The 20,275-nt window shown below is 37.2% G+C and overlaps 1 protein-coding gene across 1 annotated transcript in view; it reads left to right on the top strand.

Annotated features, from left to right (window-relative positions):
• The window catches only part of LOC121251678 (MAP3K epsilon protein kinase 1-like), a 50,744-nt gene extending 31,347 nt beyond the window's left edge, over positions 1–19,397 (top strand). The window contains 15 exon segments of the mRNA XM_041150997.1: positions 2,567–2,681; positions 2,801–3,163; positions 4,036–4,368; positions 4,474–4,518; positions 11,001–11,139; positions 11,142–11,179; positions 11,297–11,380; positions 11,736–11,827; positions 11,923–12,006; positions 13,284–14,158; positions 14,981–15,369; positions 15,462–15,596; positions 16,641–17,047; positions 17,290–17,404; positions 19,011–19,397. Coding sequence (XP_041006931.1) covers positions 2,567–2,681; positions 2,801–3,163; positions 4,036–4,368; positions 4,474–4,518; positions 11,001–11,139; positions 11,142–11,179; positions 11,297–11,380; positions 11,736–11,827; positions 11,923–12,006; positions 13,284–14,158; positions 14,981–15,369; positions 15,462–15,596; positions 16,641–17,047; positions 17,290–17,404; positions 19,011–19,187 — 3,391 coding nt within the window. The 3' untranslated portion in view covers positions 19,188–19,397.
• Positions 19,398–20,275: the final 878 nt, after the last annotated feature.

The following is a 20,275-nucleotide window of genomic DNA, read 5'->3' as shown; positions in this document are numbered from 1 at the left end:
AAGGTCAAGTACATATTTTCTCTAAAATAGGTTAATACTTTTTAGATCTATTAACTTCAATTCCAAGAAAATATCTAAACTTGCCCAAATCTTTTTTCTGAAATTGATCATGTAATTTTTTTTTTTTTTTTTTTAATGGGGGAATTGCCCTACGGCAGAGCCCTTAAGACTCACTCAAGGAATCGAAACCCTTGGGGAGACTAGCACAACAACCCACCACCATGGCCTCCCATTTAAATCATTGTTTGATCTCAAGGGGAATTGAACTTGTTACATGGGGTTCATGCACACAAGTTCGTCCTCACCCACTTGGGCTACCCACAGGTGGGTATGATCATGTAAAAATTGTTTCATGCTAGCAATTCCAGCTGAGTCACTCCCAGTAGTTACAATGTCATCCACGTATACAACTAACAAAATATGACTTGCATCACTATTTAGATGAAGTACTGAATGGGTTGTTTGGCATCTATGAAAGCCAAATGTCAATACAACATCAGAAAATCTCCCAAACCATGCTTGAGGAGATTGTTTCAAACCATATAATGTCTTTTTAAACTTGCACGCAGTACCTTAATATTCCCACTGAGCAACAAACCCAAGTCGCTGCTCCATATAAACTTCCTCATTTAAGTCACTATGTAGGAATGCATTTTTAACATCCAACTAAAATAAGAGCCAATCCAAATTAGCAGCAAGAGAGATCAATATTCGAATAGAAAAACTTTTGGCAACTGGGGAGAAAGTCTCGTTGTAATCAATGCCATATGTTTGAGTGTAACCCTTGGCAACTGAGCGAGCTTTCAGATATTCCACAGAACCATCAAGATGGAATTTGATTGTATACCCGTTTACAACCAACAAGTTGTTTACCAGGTGGTAGGGGAACAATATCCCATGTCCCATTATGGTAAAGAGCATCTAGTTCGTTTTTCATAGCTGTCTTCCATCTCGGATTAGATAAAACATCTTGAACTGTCTTAGGAACATAAAGTATTGAAAGTTGAGAAGTAAAATATGAGAATGAAGGAGATAAGGCATGACAAGAGACAAATTGGCTAATCAGATGTTGAGTAACACAAGAATGAGTACCTTTTCGGAGAGCAATAGGTGGAGATTCTAAAGTACTAGGTAACTTAGGATCTAAAGATGGAGACAAGGTTGGTTGAGGCATGGGAGTCAGGGGCAGCAAGCGACGTAATGGAACAAGGGAAGGCACTGTTGGGTAAGGGTGGGTGAGTTTGAAGGAGAGAGGGTAAGGGTAGGTAATGATAGAGGATCACACTCAACAATCGAAGATATGTTTGAGAAATAGAGTATGGACTCAAAGAAGGTGACATCAGCACTTGTGAAGTAGCATCTAAGAGCAGGAATATAGCAGTGATATCCGAATAACAGCAGGAATATAGCAGTGATATCCGAATAACCAACAAAAAGACACTTGATAGTATGTGGATGAAGCTTATCAAAGCTTGGGCCAAGGTTATGACATAGCAAACATACCCAAAGATGTTTGGAGGGAGAGAAAATGACGAAGAGGAAGGGAACAAAATGGAGAAGGGGGTGGAACATGGAAAGGTAATTGAGGACAGCAGCATTCAGGACGATCCTTAGCTTGGAGAACCTACATGAGAGACATGTAATGGTAATTGAGTGGTGCTGCTTGTCTAAGTGGGATTGGGAAATTCTGGATTATTTCTTTTGCCATTGTGAGATGGCAATCACTTTGGGCTAGACTCAGTGATGCTTAGATGTCTTAGCATGCTGTATAGGAGGAGGATTTGAGAGTGATCACAGCAGGCCATTGTGGAAATTGATTCCTATCTGTTCAATGTGGTGTATATGGTGAGAGGAAACAATTGGTTTTTTAATTTCAAAATTTTTTTTGATGGATGTCCACTTGTGTTTACCTAGCTTTAGCTTTCAGGATTTTCTGGATGTCGTTACTCTCTAATTAGGAATATCTAATGTATAATCCTGTATAATTGGATAGTGCCTCTTCAATCATTGCTAAAACTTATAAACATGTTACTCATTGGTTATGGGAAAGCATATTGAGAACCAAATTTAATATCTAAAGTTTTTGCAAACAGCTGGCAAAAAATCTTGCCAAGGTGTGAACTGGTAGGCTTTGTTTGTTCTTTGTTATGTCTTCTCAGTGCCCTTATATCTATACCAACTTTAGATGCCAATCTGGTTTCATGGAAGATTAGTTATTGTGGTGTATGCTACAGGTAATTCTCGAGCAAACCTGTGCTTGTTCATGTTTATGTTTTGGGGGGGGGGGGGGGGGGGGGGGGGGGGGGGGGGGGGGGGGGGGGGGGGGGGGGGGGGGGGGGGGGGGGGGGGGGGGGGGGGGGGGGGGCGCATTTTATTTGTGAGAACAAAGTATTTGATGTGGTTTTCCTTAATGCCTGTTTTAGTCATTTGATGTTTAAACTCGATAGCCTTTACTTGTTTCAAGCAAATTGGAATTGGAAAGGAGATTGCATTGCTGATGGCATTATGTTAATCTGAAGCATCATTGATGGCATTACATTATTCCTATCCTTTTTGCTTTTCCCAGAAATATACAGGAAGATGTTTCAGTGGATGCAGAGATGTCTCATGGAGATACTCAGAATTCTGGTGAAAACCCTTCTGCAGGGAACGTGGAAGTAGCTGATACTGAAATTAGAGCTGTAAGAGGAATTTGTTGTGGACCTTTTCTGGGAAGCAAGTTACAGGCTGTTGTTAAAAAAGGGAATTCATATTGAATTCTATTTGCATTATGTTAATGGCCTTGATTTTTGAATTCCAGGACACCAGAAAAGAGGAGTTCTCTGCTGAGGGATCAAATATTAGCAAGTCTGATAAAGACACTGCTTTACATACCAATATTATTGAGGAAAGAGCGGCCAATCCTGATGATTTAGATGAAGTTCCCACCTTTGCCTTCCACGAAAAGTCATACCTACAGACTGGTAGCTCTGAGCCCACGATGCTTCATGAGGTACCACATACAAGTGAGCATGATGAAGTGCTAATGAATGGTTATGTGGGATCTCCTGAATCAAGAAAAAAAAATGTAGCTGCAAAGCATGGAGGAAAAGGTAACTCCGTCCATGTTGCAAGTAGATCACCTGGTTTTGGTCAAAGAAGTCAAGATAGTAGTTTGCAAAAGGTGAAGTTTCCCTTCTTACGGCTGAGTTTCTTTAATTACTTATCATGTGTTTGATTTTTTATTGTTTAACACACGTGGTTCTTGTCATAAAATGGCAACAGATGGGTTCTAAATGTAAAGTTGCACTTCTTCCTGCTGGATACCTTTTAAGTACTCACTATGCTTTGATTATTGGTATAGATGAACAACTGGTTCTTGTAATAAGATACATGAACTACTCTTGTATACCTGCAAAGTGCATGCATAAAGATCCAGTTTTGCATTCAATTCACTTCTAGTGAATTCATTTGTTTCTCTTTTTCTGATATTTTGCATTGCATACCTTTTGCCTTTACTTTTTCGTTCTAAACTTAGCTTGATCAATGATGGAGATGTTAGGCAATGAGTTTTAGGGTGATTTGTTCGACCATTCTTCAATAATTTTATGATCACGTTCTCACTTGCGGTTGTAGCTCTGCTGCTGTTATCTGTCTCATAAAAATAAAATAAAAATAAATAAATAAAAATTCTTCTGCTGTTATCTTATCATGTTTGGTCTTTCTGACCATCATTTGTCCGGATTTCTTAAGAAAGATTTTTTGCGATTGGAAAATCTGCTATGGGGGCATACTTTCATTTCCTTTTTTCTTTGATTTTATTCATGGTTCATTGTATGTTATCTTCAGAATTGGTGGGGATATTTGACTTCAATTTCGTTTTCACATTCTTTTTTCTTTACAGTGAAAATATAGCATAGGATCAAGTTTCATGAGGAACTGGAAACTTTCATTATCTTCTTTTCTCCACCCTGGTTACTATTAATATGAATATGAAAATGGATAAATGAAAAGGTTAAGTATTCTCATGGATTCTGTAACTGTCAACTTTTGAAGGCTGTGAAGATGTCAGTCACACCAGGGGAGAATGAGCTTAGTAGGTTTAGTGACCCTCCTGGAGATGCATCCTTGGATGATCTATTTCAACCTTTGGATAAACAACCAGAGGATCGGGCGGCTGAAGCTTCAACATCTGCGTCAACCTCACATTTTAACCATAGCAGTACATCCATAACCGATGCTGGGAAAAATGACCTGGCTACAAAGTTGAGGGCTACAATTGCTCAAAAGAAAATGGAGAATGAAATGGAGCCAGCAAATAGTGGTGGTAATCTGCTTCGCATAGTGATGGGTTATCTTAAGGATGATGTTATTGATATGGATGGTCTGGTATGTTAAGTCCTTTTGTAATATTTTTCAGGTCACTCATACATTCCGATTATCATTATTCATTACACTTGATGCTTTTTGCTTTTCCTATCTTTTGTTTGTCAGGTTTTTGATGAAAAATTGCCTGGAGAAAATCTTTTTCCTCTACAGGTACTTGCATTTTTTTTTCCTTCCTCGGGAGATTATGGGTGAAATTTCTTGTTTGTTGGTACAGGTTAATGTTGATTTGTATTCTCCGTGCCCTCTTTCTTTTGCTTGCTTCTAATTAGCTTTTTTGTAAATTTCTCATATGTTTTGAGTAATAAATTTTAATGAGATGCTATTATTTATTAACATTTTTTTTAATACAACAGCATCTGTGCAATTTTGTTTTTGAACATGTTAAAGCTGCATGATTGAATAGCTGTACAATAGCTCTAATGCTTATAGTGGATATTCTTTTTCATTGGACATAAAAGAAATAATCAATCTTAGGAGAGGTTTCGAAAGAAGAAAGTATGCTACACTATTTAGATCTATAGATCTCCACACAGCAAAGTGAGACTTCATCAAAACTTGTGACTTGTTCTTTTTACCTCATGACCCATTGATGAGCTTTGGCAATCTTGTGCTGGTGGGATGTTCAGGATAATTGATTAAATATTTTTTCTGTTGTCCCTTAATATTTTCTTTTTCTCCATGCTAAATCAACAAATTTTCCAAAAGTTCAAGCAGATGAAACTCAGTTTAATTATTTTACTTATAGCCTGCCTCTTTTCCTAACCTCTGGGCAAGACACTCTAAAATGGAGGCTGAGACAGAATATTTAATTGAAGTAGGGTATAAAAGTGTAAAGTTAAAAGAGTTTGAACTCATGCCTACTGCTCTTCTGACCTGTTAAATTACCAATTGTCTCGAATGTTTATGCTGACGGTTAGGAATGAATTTAATCGGTTAATTTGTATTGTAACATTGTAAATTTTCCTTTATCACGGAACTCATTGATGCATTTCTTGAAACTTGAGCTTATTTCCTCTTCTTTCAGCCTCATTTATCCTTTTAAGCTTGGTTTCCTCTTCTTGTTTCAATGGAGCTCCCTCTCTATGTTTTTCTTGCAGCCTTGTGTGTGTGCACATGCCTATCTTTCATCTCATAGCATAGGATTGCCTTTGGAAGTAGGCACACAGTACATTTGTGGTGGCTCATTTTGTTTTATGACTCTTAAATGAAATGTTCTTCCTCATCCTCTTACTATATTCTGTTTGATTAAAGTCATTCTCGTTTTGTCTTTTAGTTCATTGAATTCATCTTCTTTAGATTGATTGAGTTTCTTTCTCTTCAGACATTGTTTAGCTCTGTGTGAGGATCACTGTAATGTGTTTTGTCCTTTCCTATTCTCATTGACCCTAAGGTTGTTTCTTTCCATGCTCGTTTAACTCCTTTCTGTGAAGAGCATGCTATTCCTATAGTAACCAAGCAAGAACAAAATCATCCATTGCAACTACCAGAAGTTTTGACTTGTGCAATAGATAGAGGTTGTATGGATCACGTCATGCTGATTGGTGTTCATTTAAGACCATGGTTGGTGCCATTAGAATGGGCAGAGAGGAATGCACAGTTCTATGACAGCAGGAGGAAGAAAGACTTTCAAATCTTTTTTTTTTTTTTTGATAAGTAGAAAGACTTTCAAATCTAACTCATCCACTACATGATCCTTTGGAGTTGTAATGCCAGGATTTCATTGCCTTGCAATGAATTGCAGGAACTTTTTATTCCTTTAGTTATGACATTCAAAAAACTTAATTCCACTTTCCTACCAAATCTCTCTTTATGTTGACCGCATAAACGAAGGCATAGCCCAAGTACACACTAAGTTTTATTCATAAGAAAAGAAGGCATAGTCCAAGTACACAGAATGTATACATGAGAAGTACCTATCTAGGGTTTACAACCGAATGTAGAAAATCATGGACATTTAGCCCATTAAAATCAATTAGCCCCGCCGATAAGAACAAAGTTTTAAAAAAAGAACTTTCAGCTTGTCCATTGTCCTCTCGTGATCCTCGAAGTTTCTATCATTTATCTCCTGCCAAATGCATGAACACATACATAGAGGGGCCATCTTCCATATTGCTGCCACTTGTGGATTCCCTAGAGGCCTCTCCAGCTTACTAGAAAATCCCCAACCTACAAGTCAGGACCCACGATAATCCAATTCCCGCAAAAAAAATCATCCCACATGGTCCTACCCACCTCAAAATGTAAAATCAGGTGATCTATTGGTTCCTCGTACTCTTTACACATGCAACACCAGTCCAATACCATTACACAACGTTTTCTCAAATTATTTGTAGTAAGAATCCTGCCTAATAAGGCTGTTCAAACAAAAACAAAGCTGCTTTTACGGAGCTTTCATCTTCCTTATATTCCTCCATATATTCCCCCTCTGAGATCGAGGACCATATTGTGCACTATTATGAGAACCTTCTCATGGAACTGGCTAATTGGAGGCCGAATCTCGATGGCTTGATTTTTGAGTCTATTGTTCTGCAGAGTGCTAGCTGGTTGGAAAAATCTTTTGAAGAAATGTAGATTTATAAGGTGATTGGTGGTATGGCTAAAGATAAAGCGCCAGGACCCACTGGTTCTTTTATGAGAGTTTTCCAAGCTTGTTGGGATAATGTGAAAGATGATGTGATGCGTGGTTTTCTCGAGTTCTATTGTTTTAAGAAGTTTGAGAAATGCCTTAATGCGACTTTCATCGCTCTCATCCCGAAGAGATATGGGGCTACGGAAGTTAAGGATTTTTGTCCTATTAGTCTTGTGAGTGGGGTTTACAAGATTATTTCGAAGGTTCTTGCTAATCGTTTAAGCACAGTCATGGAATAAATTATTTCTAAGCCTCAAAATGCCTTTGTTCGGGGGAGACAAATTCTTGATTTGATTCTCATTGCCAATGAGTGCTTGGATAGAATATTGAGGGAGGGAGTTCCAGGCATTTTGTGCAAGCTTGACATGGAAAAGGCACAACATCATGTGAATTGGGATTTCCTTTTTATTTTCTTGGGATGTGTGGCGTTGGTGATAGGTGGATTTTATGGATTTGACATTGTGTTACTACCACTCGTTTTTCTGTACTAGTTAATGGTACCCCTGTTGGATTTTTTAATAGTTCCCGTGGCTTGAGTCAAGGGGATCCATTGTCTCCCTTTATCTTCGTTATTGTTATGGAGGACTTATTCGGATGGTGAAGGCTACCATTGGGGAGGTTTTTTATCCGGATTCTCGGTGGGAAATGGTATTAATGGTTCTATCATAATTTCCCATCTCCTTTTTGCAGATGATACTCTTCATTTTTGTGAGGTAGATCCTGTCCATATTCAAGCTTTAAGGGCACTTTTTTATGCTTTGAAGTGGTGTTGGGTCTCAAGGTGAAGCTTGCTAAGTCCGAGATGGTTCCGGTGGATGTGGTGCCTAGTCTTAATAGCTTGGCAAGTATCTTGTTGTAAAGTGGCTTCCTTGCCTATGAAATATTTGAGTCTTCCTTTGGGGGTGACATTTAAGGCTAGAGCCATTCGAGATGGGGTTGTTAAAAGAGTTGAGAAAAGGTTGGTTGGGTGGAAATGGATGTATTTATTGAAAGGGGGTAGACTCACCTTAATTAAGAGTACTTTATCCAACCTCCACACTCTTTTATTTATTTATTTATCTCTATTCCCTTTTCTGACAGGGGTGGCTAATAGGATTGAGAAGTTATTTTGGGCTTTCTTGTGGGTGGAGTGGGGGAGGAATCTAAGTTCCATCTTGTAATTGGAATAAAGTTTGTTCTCCAATCTCTTATGGAGGCTTTGTGTGTGCAACTTGAGGACATTCAATAAAGCCCTATTGGGGAAATGGTTATGGAGGTACCACTTGGAGAGGGATTTGCTTTGGAAGGAGGTTATTGATCATAGACACGAAAGTGCTTGGGGGGGTTGGTGTTCTAATGAAGTGAGGGGGGTGTATGGTTGTGGGCCTATGGAAATTTATTAGGAGGGGTTGGAAGAGTTTTTGTCACTCATATCTGTTGTCACTGGTGAGGGCTCTAGAATCAGATTTTTGCATGACGTTTGGTGTGATCGCACTCTCTATAGGGCTTTTCCAGCTCTCTATCGCATTGCTGTTAATAGGGATGCTTCTGTGTCGGTTCTGGTGGCATTTTCCCATGGTTTTCACCAGTGGGATGTTTAATTTAATAGGGATATTCATGATTGGGAAATGGATACTGTTTCTGAATTATTCGGTCTGATATATTCTACGGGAGGCCTAACGGTACATGGGGATAGGATGCAGTGGAGGCCCAACGGTAGCAAACGGTTTACAGTGAGATCTTATTACAAGATGTTGGCATCACATGGTAATGTTCCTTTGCCGTGGAAGAGTATTTGGAGGTCTCGTATGCCTTCCGAAGTAGCTTTTTTCATATGGACCACCTCTCTTGGGAATATTTTGCCAGAGACATTTTGAGGGAGTGGGGTCTCATTGTTATGGATTGGTGTTATTTGTGCAAGAAGAATGGAGAATCAGTGGATCACTTATTACTGCATTTTGAGGTGACGAGTGTTGTGGGATGAGATTTTTAGAAGAGTTGGTGTGACTTGGGTTATGCCTTTGAGGGTGGTGGATTCAAGGCTGTCCCCAAGTGGCTGCAGTTTGGAGGATAATTCCTTTGTGCATTATGTGGTGTATTTGGATGGAAAGGAATGTTCGGTGCTTTGAAGATAGGGAGCATCAATAAAGTAACTTCGGAACTTTTTTATACACACCTTATTGCTCTGGTTTTCAGCCATTGTGCTTAACAGAACTTATGTTCATGATTTTCTGTTCTTAATTTCTGGTTCCTAAAATGTATTTAGGTATTCTTTTATATACTTCCTGTGTACACGGGCTTTGCCTACTTTATTTGTATCAATATAATTTTCCTCTTACTTATAAAAAAAAAAGGTAGAAAGTGTCCATTAAAGTGATCATAAAGTGGGCTTCCTCTTTCGAGTTGGAGTTTGCGTTGTATGGACCTCGCTGTGTTTATATAAAGAAAATAAAACAATATAAGAAAAATATTTGGTCATCATCAGTCTGATACAACCAATTTCTTTTGCTTTTCAGATGACGTTAAACTTGATGCAACCATTGATTGTTACCCTTTTAACCAGGCAGTGAGAAACATACAATTACACCAATTGCAGGAGGAAGATAGACATTTCAACCCAACACATCCCATTTCTATTTTTCCTTTAGATAAGCTTAAAAGTCCTTATTCAAAACCTAAGCGCTAGGTGCCTTACACTATACAGTTAGAAAACCTACCTTTCACCTTTATTAAAATGATATAAAACAAGCTTACTAATAAAGCAGCAGGTGCCTTGTTTCTCAAATTCAATTCCATTGTTCTTGCCTTAGAAATTTCCAAGGGTGCATTAGTGCTTTACTGCATAACAAATTTGAGGGCCATTCTGCTTTTCTACGTATCTATAACTTGTCACAGCATGAGACTCCATCCATATCCCTACTCATGCTTATTATTATTTCTCCATCCTAATTTGATTTGTTTGACGGCTTAAACTAGGTTTCTTTTTAGGTACATTTTACAGCAGTGAAACATTATCTAGTCCATTTTTGTGCCACGATGTTGTACATAACTTTTTAGGTATGTCAATTGTTCATTGTTCAATTCATCTGGATACTAATATAGCTTTATCCAATCTGATTTAGAGTTTTGCTTCATGAAACTTCCTTCTAAACTAAATAGGGTTAGCCATGTGTATCCTATTTTTCCATGCAGTCTCACCTGTGATCAATATCCTATTTTGTCATCCTGTCCTACAGACTCTGTTCAACTCTTCACGTCCCTTGTATATTGTTATATTCTAGGCTGCGTCATTTTATTCTTTTTAAATAATATTCTTACAATAAAAATTACTGTTTGCATCGATCAATACAATGGTACTCCTTGTGCATGTTCATTCGATCTTTACTGACTTTCCCATGTCTTTTACTCAATTGAGGCCACTCAACCACCATGACATTATTGTCTTAATTAACTTATAATTAAAGAACTACCTCATCTCAATTAATCATACTTTCAGTTGGTACATTGTCTGACATTTTAGACCTAAAAAGATTGCTGACCTTGTAATAGTTGTATTGGTATTTTTTTATGTTAAATGTATTCTGCAATTACAAACTCCACACCCTCTTCATCCACCAACCTAATTCTATGTGTAGCATCTTGAATTTCTCTTTCCTTTTGGCTAGTTACTATGTTTCTGAAAATGTTTACTTTTTAGCATTTTGAACCTTCAAAGTTTTGCAATTCCCTATTAGGGATTTTGTCATGGGATACTGTTTATGTGTTAATTCTCTAGTGAGATTAAAGTGCCTTCATCACTGATTAGTTTAAATTAATTCCATCTCTTTTTGAAATTTGAGTGTGTGTGGGTGGACGTGTGCATCTTAGATGCCCTATATATAGTTTGTTACACTTGCTCAACCATGCTTTACCAATTGATTTCTGTAGCTCTGCATGAATGCTGAATTGCAATGCATTGTTAATGTACAGCTCTTGATATCCTTTGGATAGGAATAACTGAAAACATATTTTTTTTCTTTGCTAGGCTGTTGAGTTTAGCAGATTAGTTGGGTCCCTGAGACCAGACGAATCAGAAGATGTGATCGTGTCTGCTTGTCAGAAACTTATTTCTATCTTTCACCAACGCCCTGAGCAGAAAATTGTTTTTGTTACCCAACATGGTTTGCTCCCCTAATGGAATTGCTAGAAGTTCCTAAAACTCGTGTATGTTAGCATTGGTGCTAGCTTGTTGATTTTTAATGTTCTTTCCCCTTTTTAACATAGTTTTTGAACCTATTATAGAGTTAAATTTGCATATGTGAATACTTCCGACTATTGCAGGTCATATGTGCTGTTCTTCAAATTATAAATCAGATAGTTAAAGATAACGCTGATTTCCAAGAAAATGCTTGTCTCATTGGGTTGGTAAGTATTATGAATGTTCTGGCTTTTATGTTCTTTTGTTGGAAAATTATTAAGATTTTTAGTTCCAGCAAAGAGGTTCCTTGCATCCTCTAATTTAGTATTCGTATTCTCTAATTAGTTTCCTACCTAAAAAAAAAAAATTCTAATCAGTTTCCACATTTTAATCTTCTAGAATAATAGGGTAGTTTGTTAAATTTTAACACTGATTAAACCTTTTTTTCATTTTATTATTATCTTCAATTTGAGGAAGGTTGAACAATGGGGGAGGCTAATGCTACTTTTTCTCCATTTTCATGTCTATGGTATAGAATAGGGCTACTTTAAATGGCTATGTTATTGATTAGTTACCTTATAGATCCCTTTGGTAAGGGGCTTTGCGGTACCTGATCGTCCTCGGGAAGTTCGCATGGAAGCTGCTTTTTTCTTGCAGCAGCTTTGTCAGTCAAGGTGCAGAGTTGTCTCCTTGTGTTATTATTGCCTTGCATTTGGTCTCTCTTCTCAAATTTAATTTAGAATCACTGTGGATGTTTCTTTATCTGCAGCTCCTTGACATTACAAATGTTCATTGCTTGTGATGGAATACCTGTTTTGGTGGGCTTCCTAGAGGCTGATTATGCGAAGTACAGGTTTGTGGTATTCTTTTCTTTGAATGGAACAACGTCTGATTTTGAACTTTAGGTAGTGGCAGTCCTTTTTGTTCAGAAGTGAGTTTTCTAGACTAAGTAATTATTAACTAATTGAATGTTTTTCTTTTTTTTTTTTTTCCTTATAAGAAAAGTTTCATTTCATTCAAAAAGAGGTTACAACTCACTGTCCCAACTTACAATCTGTGATAGAAAATCTGGGACAGAATCCCACCACATCACAATATCTTCTACATTCCATGCATTCCTTGCTAGTCTATGGGCAACCTCATTACCCAACCTACTCATGTGTTGCACCTGATAGCTTCTGAATCTCTTCAACATAGACTTGACTTCTTCTATTATGTTGCTCACCTGTGACATAGCTTGCTTGGACGAGTTGATTTCATTGATGAGGCTTTTTATATAGAAAGTGTGGGAGTTGTTCACGGATGTACTGACTGCTGCAATGATATATGCAGTGTCTCAAATAGTAGGGCCGTGCCCCATCGTCACATTCTTTGATTGATCATTTTGTATTACCGCTGCAAGTCACATTGTCTTGACATGATTAGTGGATTGAGTCTAAATCTTTATTCAATTGTACAATATAACTCCACCCCAAACGTGCTAATTGGAAAACACATTCTGACTTGACTTGACAATATTGGCTCGAGGACCTGGAATCAAATTAAATTGTTTTCTTTATGCATTTATTTATTTTTTTGGCTTCTTAGAATCAACCATGACTGTAACTATTCAAGTATGTAATTGAAAGCTTGTTCTGAAGTAACTTGAGAGTTTGATAATTTGGAATCAAGTTTGATTCCCCTAATGGTGCAGTTATATAAAATGTAGCATTTCCTAGGTAGCAATCAAATTAAGGAAAAATAAAAAACCAGTGACTGTATTTTGACACAATGAAATCCAATCACTTATTTTTTTAAAGTATCAATGGCTTCCACCAATCTTTATCGTTGTTGATAATTTCTTGGGTCAGAATGTGCATTTTTCTTAAGGAAAATAACCAGATTCCAGTGCTCTTAGCTTTGCATTCTGTGCTTGCTTTTTTCTGTGGGTTTAATATTACATAAGAGAGGTAGATTGTGATATGGCGCTTGTTTCCAGCTATGGTGATCATACTTTATAAGATTTTTCATGGTGGATCTGATTGCTTTGTGCCGTATTTGAATTTGTAGGTCAAACTTATGGTTGCTCTAATTTTCTTTCTTTCTTCCACATTTCATTACAAAGCTGCTGATAAAGGTCTTTATATCCAGGGAAATGGTTCATCTAGCTATTGACTGCATGTGGCAGGTCTTTAAGCTTCAGCGGTCAACCCCTAGAAATGATTTCTGTCGCATAGCTGCAAAGAATGGAATACTTCTTAGACTTATCAACACCCTGTATAGCTTGAACGAGGCAACTCGATTAGCTTCTATATCTGTTGGTGGAGGATTTCCTATTGATGGTTCCACTCAGCGACCGCGTTCTGGTCAACTGGACTATAGCCATCCTATTTTCAGTCAGTATGAGACACCACTTTCCACAGCTGATCAGCATGACCTCCCCAAGGTTAGGCATGGAATAATTGATCAGCATATATCAACGGGAATGCAAGAATCTTCACGTGCTTCAACTTCAAATTCACAGAGATCAGAGGCCAATCAATCAGATCCCCGATACCTCCAAACAGATCCTGATAAGCCTCAATATAGTAATGCTGCCTTAAAAGCTTCAATTGCTTCTAAATTTGCTGACCCAATATCATTAGATAAAGTTGCAAATCTATCAATTAAGGAACCTCCAGCAAGTATGCCTAATGATCGAGACAACTCAGAGCAAAGTAAGATTGATCCTTCTCGAAAAGATGCTGAACTTAGACAGCAGCGTGTTCATAATTCTACTACTAGGACATCCACAGACCGGCCTTTGAAATCGATTGAAAGTACGACAGTGGCTTCTCTGCAAGAGCATGTCCGGCCTCTTCTTAGCTTGTTGGAGAAGGAACCTCCTTCACGACATTTTTCTGGTCAGCTCGAGTATGTGCGCCACCTTTCAGGGTTGGATAGGCATGAGAGTGTACTACCTCTATTGCATGCTAATGACAAGAAAACAAATGGTGAACTAGATTTCCTAATGGCTGAATTTGCAGGTAATCAGTTGCATCTTTTCACCCAATTCTATGCAATGTTCAAACTAGTTCTTTTTGAGCTTGTAAATGTGATACTCACATTTTAAGATTATATTTTCAACACAATACCAATTACCAAGGAGTATATTGTGAACATTCATTGGTACACAGCATACTTCCCCATTTCCTGTTGGCAGGACAATTCAAGGCGCCCCACATTTTGTGTGAAGTCTCTTACAGATGAGACTATAAGCACAGATGTGAACTGCTGTTGGTTTTGTCCCTAGAGATGCCCAGCTCGAAATAAAACTAGCTACATGTATCCTCAAAGACTTGAAAGTGGCAAAGCAGCTCTGGGAGATTTGTCAACTAAGAAGTGACCCCTTTTCCTGAAACAATTTACCTTAACCTCCTGTCATGTTTTTCTTTTTCTTCTAAATTTTACTGCTACTTTTTTTAATGATAACTAACTTCTAGTCTAAAATTATTTCATTCTAATTGCAATTAAATTTTCCATCTTATTTTTGTTTTATATATTGTTCATTTTTTAGAAAAAATACTTTTTTAAGTGGTAGAACTTGGAGATTTTAAGGTAAATATTTAGACAAATGGTATTCCAAGCTGACCGAGTAACTTCTTTCGGTCACTAAAATCTGCCCTCCCCCCTCCTCCCCCTCTCCCAACATTGAAATCCTAAATCCTAGCTTTTACACACGTCCTGAAAGATAATTTTAACCTTTACTTTCTTCTCTTTTCATTGCAACAGTAATAGCATTAGTCAGTTTTTGATTCAGGTATCTTCCATATTTCTAGAGGGTGAATAATTTCTTCATGGATTCACAGATGTTTCTCAACGGGGAAAAGAAAATGGAAATCTGGACTCTAGTGCTAGAGTTTCACATAAAACAGCAATTAAGAAGGGTGGACCAATGGCATCTAATGAGGGAGCTGCTTCTACATCTGGGATTGTATCTCAGTCAGCATCTGGTGTGCTGTCTGGTTCAGGTGTTCTAAATGCTAGACCTGGAAGTGCAACATCCTCTGGGTTGCTATCCCACATGGTTTCAACATTGAATGCAGATGTTGCCAGGGAGTACCTAGAAAAGGTGGCTGATCTTCTGCTTGAGTTTGCCCAAGCAGATACAATTGTAAAATCTTACATGTGTAGCCAAAGCTTGCTAAGTCGTCTTTTCCAGATGTTCAATAGGGTAGAACCTCCTATTCTTTTAAAGGTAAAAGAAGTTTCTCCATTTTCTATCATGTCTTTAATTGCTGCTGCATAGCTTACTATGCTTTTGTATTGCTGTACATTGTCATCTCATAGATATTGAAGTGTATCAATCATTTGTCAACTGATCCAAACTGCTTAGAGAATCTTCAACGAGCGGATGCCATTAAATATCTGATCCCAAATCTGGAACTCAAAGAAGGGTCTCTTGTATCTCAAATATATCATGAGGTAGGCCTTCTTGACCTATGCTTGAGAGATTTTTTAACGTGGCTGGCTACAAGCTACAATTATTCTGCATTTATAGTTCAAATTGAATATTCCTGTGACTTATTTTCAGTTTTCAATTGTATAATCGCTCAAATAGTAATGTTTTAGCCGATTAACTTATTAGGTAAACCCCTAGGGGTTGGCTCAAGTGGTAAAGGCCTTGGGCTTTGAGGTATGCTGCCTCTAGGTCCAAGGTTTGAATCCCACTGCGTGCAAACAATCTCTAGGGGCCATCGGATAGGGGGATTTTCCCCTTGAATTACCCGAGGTGCACTTGCATAAAACTTCTTGCCAAGGGCTTGTGCATCCTCAGGATTAGTTGGGACACTGTTCTCGGGCCCCCGGTGCCAACCAAAAAACATTTATGGGGTGAATACTTTTGCTTACTGGTCATGTTGTTTACTGTTTCCTTTTTCTATCGAATCTATTGCTTAAAATAAAAACGAAGCTTTCATATTTGATATGCCATATGCAAGGGAAACCTTTTGTACACCGTGTCTTTTATTGTTATGCTTTTCCGAATCGACATGCTCTACGGGCCTCTTTTAATTCTGTATTCCTTTCTTACTTTACCATCTGTGTGCACGTGTCTGTGTATGCACATGTGTATGTCTCAATGTGAAATTTATTCTCCCATACAGCATTATGCGTCACAATAAAGGATCAGCTTCTAGTATTAAGATATCGCAATCTAAGAGAGCCATGCTGCAATGAAGTCTTAGCTAGGCAGCTTCTAGCATTAAGATATCGCAATCTATTCCTTGTTAAATGTCATCATTTTATGTTTACGGCATCAGAAATAGTTTCGATCCTCAATATTACATCTTATATATCACCACTTCATTAGGTTGCTCAATGTATAACTACTTATTTTAGAAGTGTTGATCTCATGCATCTTCCTTACAAGTTTCTTTTTATTTTCTCCCCCTGCTCCTCTCTTCTGGTTGCGCTTTTTTAGCACTTATCAAGTTTCTAATTGTATTTTAACTATTTTCTTCCTTCAAGGTTCTCAATGCTCTTTTCAATCTGTGCAAAATAAATAAGAGGAGACAGGAACAAGCAGCTGAAAATGGAATCATTCCACACTTGATGCAGTTTATCATGTCAGATTCTCCCTTGAAACAATATGCGTTGCCTTTACTGTGTGATATGGCCCATGCATCTCGTAACTCGAGGGAGCAATTAAGGGCTCATGGTGGGTTGGATGTGTACTTGAGCCTTCTTGAGGATGGGGATTGGTCTGTTACTGCATTGGATTCTATTGCTGTCTCTTTAGCTCATGACAATGATAACCGGAAAGTGGAGCAGGCATTGCTAAAAAAAGATGCAATTCAGAAATTGGTGAAGTTCTTCCAATGCTGCCCAGAACAGCATTTCGTACACATATTGGAGCCATTCTTGAAAATTATCACGTACATGATCTTGAATCTCTCCTATATCTTTTATTTAATGATGTATGATTCCTCTTTATGTTCTGAATGTTAACTTTGTTGTGACCCAAGTCCCATATTGGGGAATTTTATGGAAAGTGAGTGATTAATGCATGTTGTTGGTGTGACGATTGAAAGTCTATGTCAATAACTCTTGGACGACTCTCAGTCTTTTGTCCCCGGGGTTTTGTTAAATTTAAAATCTTTGCATTTCTGTGTTGCAGGAAATCATCTCGAATCAATACAACATTAGCTGTTAATGGTTTGACTCCATTGCTTATTGCAAGGTTGGACCATCAAGATGCTATAGCTCGCCTCAATCTGCTCAAACTGATAAAGGTGAGAGGGCATCCCTGTTTAGTTTGCAAATTTTGGAGTAAATTTACAGCTTTTAGACGTATTTTTTATGGTTTTGTGAAAGGTGAGCGAATTTTGAATATTTTTTTAAATATGTTTTCTATTGGGGTTTGTGAAAGTGGATGGTAGAGTTGAAAAGCTAGAACACAACTTTTTAAGAGTAGTTTTTGTAAAAGCTGTTTTGATTTTTGTGTTTGAGTAAATGATTGGATGAAAGTTTAAATGGTGTATTTTTTTAGATTTGAAAATGTTTGGTTTGATTTTATAAATTTTTATGGAAAATGATGACATTTTGAAAAATTGTGAGAAACTTTGAAAAAACAGGGCAACCAATCATGGCCTTAGCATTTGGGAGTGTTGTTTTTTTTTTTGGCCGGGATGTAGTTCTGGTTGATTCTTGAATAAATGAACTTTTTATGTTGCTTTTTATTGTGAACCTATTCTTTTTCCTTTACATAAAGAGTCTCTTCTCTTTCCATTGGCTGAGCAGCTTTGTACTAGAGTTGAATTTATGCACTTGTCTAACCTATTTCCCAATGAAGCTATGAAAGTGTGTTAGGTTCATTGACGTCAAACTTTCTTTTAAGAACAACTGAAGCTTCCACCAATTATGCTATTTTTTTCTTCCAAAACTTGTCTTTTGGGTAAAATTTCTGAACTGCTGTGTATGGTGCTTTTAACATTCGGTATCACCTGGAGGTCCCAGTTGTTGGGGTTTTGCTTTCTTTGAAGTTACCTATCTTTGTCTCAATGATCACTAACTAAAGTGGATGATAGTGGATGGTGTAGCCTCATTGAATCTACCTGATATCATGGATTATATTGTACAATACCATGTGTAACACCCCCCCTCCCCAAATTAAGGTTAGGAATGTTACTTTTTACAAAATACAAAACAGTTGTACCAGTTGGGGATTAAAGATTCTATAAATGTTTAAAAAAAAAACTTGTAGTTCACAAAATCATGAAAGGCGCATATTAAAATTTCCTTTTGATTTCTTTTTTATTTACCTATAAAAAAAATTTCAGTGTCTTTTGCCTTCTAAAAATTATTTCCATAAAAGACTTCATAAAGACGATAAAGGAATAAAATCATTCTTCATCATTTTAGGCCTCATTTCCATCCCATATTATCCTGCAGCTTTGTTCTTTCTCACACCTATATTACTTGGACATTTTAACACAAACACAATCGCATGAGTCGAGTTCTCAGTAACTACTTCATACAGTTTACAACATAATAAAATAACATAAAGCATATTCATGATACAGTATACAATACAAGTACTGCTTTTACGCATTGCTTATAGTGCTTTCATGATGAAAACTGGACCTCTAGGATTCACTAGGGTTGTTTACAGTAAACCATTTTTAAACTTTAATGAGAGTTTGACAAACTTTTCAAAGAATTATGTACGTCATGTTTTTGGGTTTGCACATGGTTCAAAGTTTCTCTTTTTGAACATCATTTAGGGTTTCCTGTGCAAGCTTCCAGGTCTTTTACGTGAGACTAGGGTTCTAGGGCTGTCTTTTTGTAGTAGTGTTACAAATCAATGAAGGGGCTTCGCTTAAATTGTTCATATTGCAGGCTGTTTACGAGCACCACCCACGGCCTAAGCAGCTGATTGTGGAGAATGATTTGCCACAGAAGCTTCAGAATTTGATAGAGGAGCGTAGAGATGGACAACGCTCTGGGGGCCAAGTTTTGGTGAAACAAATGGCTACTTCTTTGCTTAAAGCACTTCATATAAACACTGTTTTGTAAATTTAGCTACTTGTAAACATGTTTCATTTTTATTTGGCATTTTAACGTTTCTTCAGAAGATGAGAGAGACAAGGCATTGGAGTGCCCTTATTATATGGGATGCGTCAAGAGCCAGCCTTCAAGAGTTTGGTGTGTTTCTCTTTGTTTTCTACTGCTGTTTTATGTTTTCCTATTATGCTCTCGATTGATTGTAATGTAACTCTGACACTTTAAATGATTATCCTGGAAGTGTTCCATTCTGTTTTCTCCAAGAAAGAATATGTATGTGTATATATATGTATATATATATATATATTGAGCTTGTGCATCGCCTTTTCTAGCATTTATTGAAGCCCTCTAGCATTTATTTTATCAATAAAATAAAATCAACAATTGCAAGTAGAACCCAAACCAATCCAGCATATGACACTCTTAAATGAGGAAGATTCATCTTATCCGTTTTAAGCAAACATTTTTAAAAATTGTGGAATATCATTGTAATTATTCCATGTGCAGTTACATCCCTCAGCTCCCATCTGCGCCAAATAATCTATCGGCGAATTAGCGTGTGCATCTCTTATTTTACAAAAGTGGTATAAATTGACTGAGCTATTAGGCCTGGTTTGGTTTGGTTTGGTGTATGAGATGAGATTATCTAATTATTATAATTCTTTCAAATTCTCGTATAAAATATAATAATAAATTTAATTTTTTTATATTTTAAAATAAAAATAATATTAAAAATAATATTTTATTCAATTTTCATCTCATTGACCTTATAATTTGATGGTCGAAATTAGACTGGGCTCTAAAGTCTAAGAAGGATAGAGTTTTTTTTTTTTTTTTTTTGGGATGGGTAGCACAAGGCTGGAGTTGATGAAAAGGAAGAATGATACAAGGTTTAATAAAAACAAATCCTTTGTCGTGGATGAAAGTCAATCCATCATAAATTCAGAATTAAAGAAGTGGTTAATCTAAAGTCAGCTTCCAGATTCATCTTAAAATAATTCTACAAGTTCTAAAGGAAAAGAAACTCTTTGTGACGTTCAAAAGGTGTGTATTTTGATCAGAGTAGTTTCTTATCATGACCGATTAATAAAAATACACCA

Source organism: Juglans microcarpa x Juglans regia, chromosome 2S (genome assembly GCF_004785595.1).
Source record: "Juglans microcarpa x Juglans regia isolate MS1-56 chromosome 2S, Jm3101_v1.0, whole genome shotgun sequence".
Lineage (NCBI taxonomy): Eukaryota > Viridiplantae > Streptophyta > Magnoliopsida > Fagales > Juglandaceae > Juglans > Juglans microcarpa x Juglans regia.
Note: the sequence above shows the minus strand (reverse complement) of the source record. Positions and strands in the feature narration are given on the sequence as shown.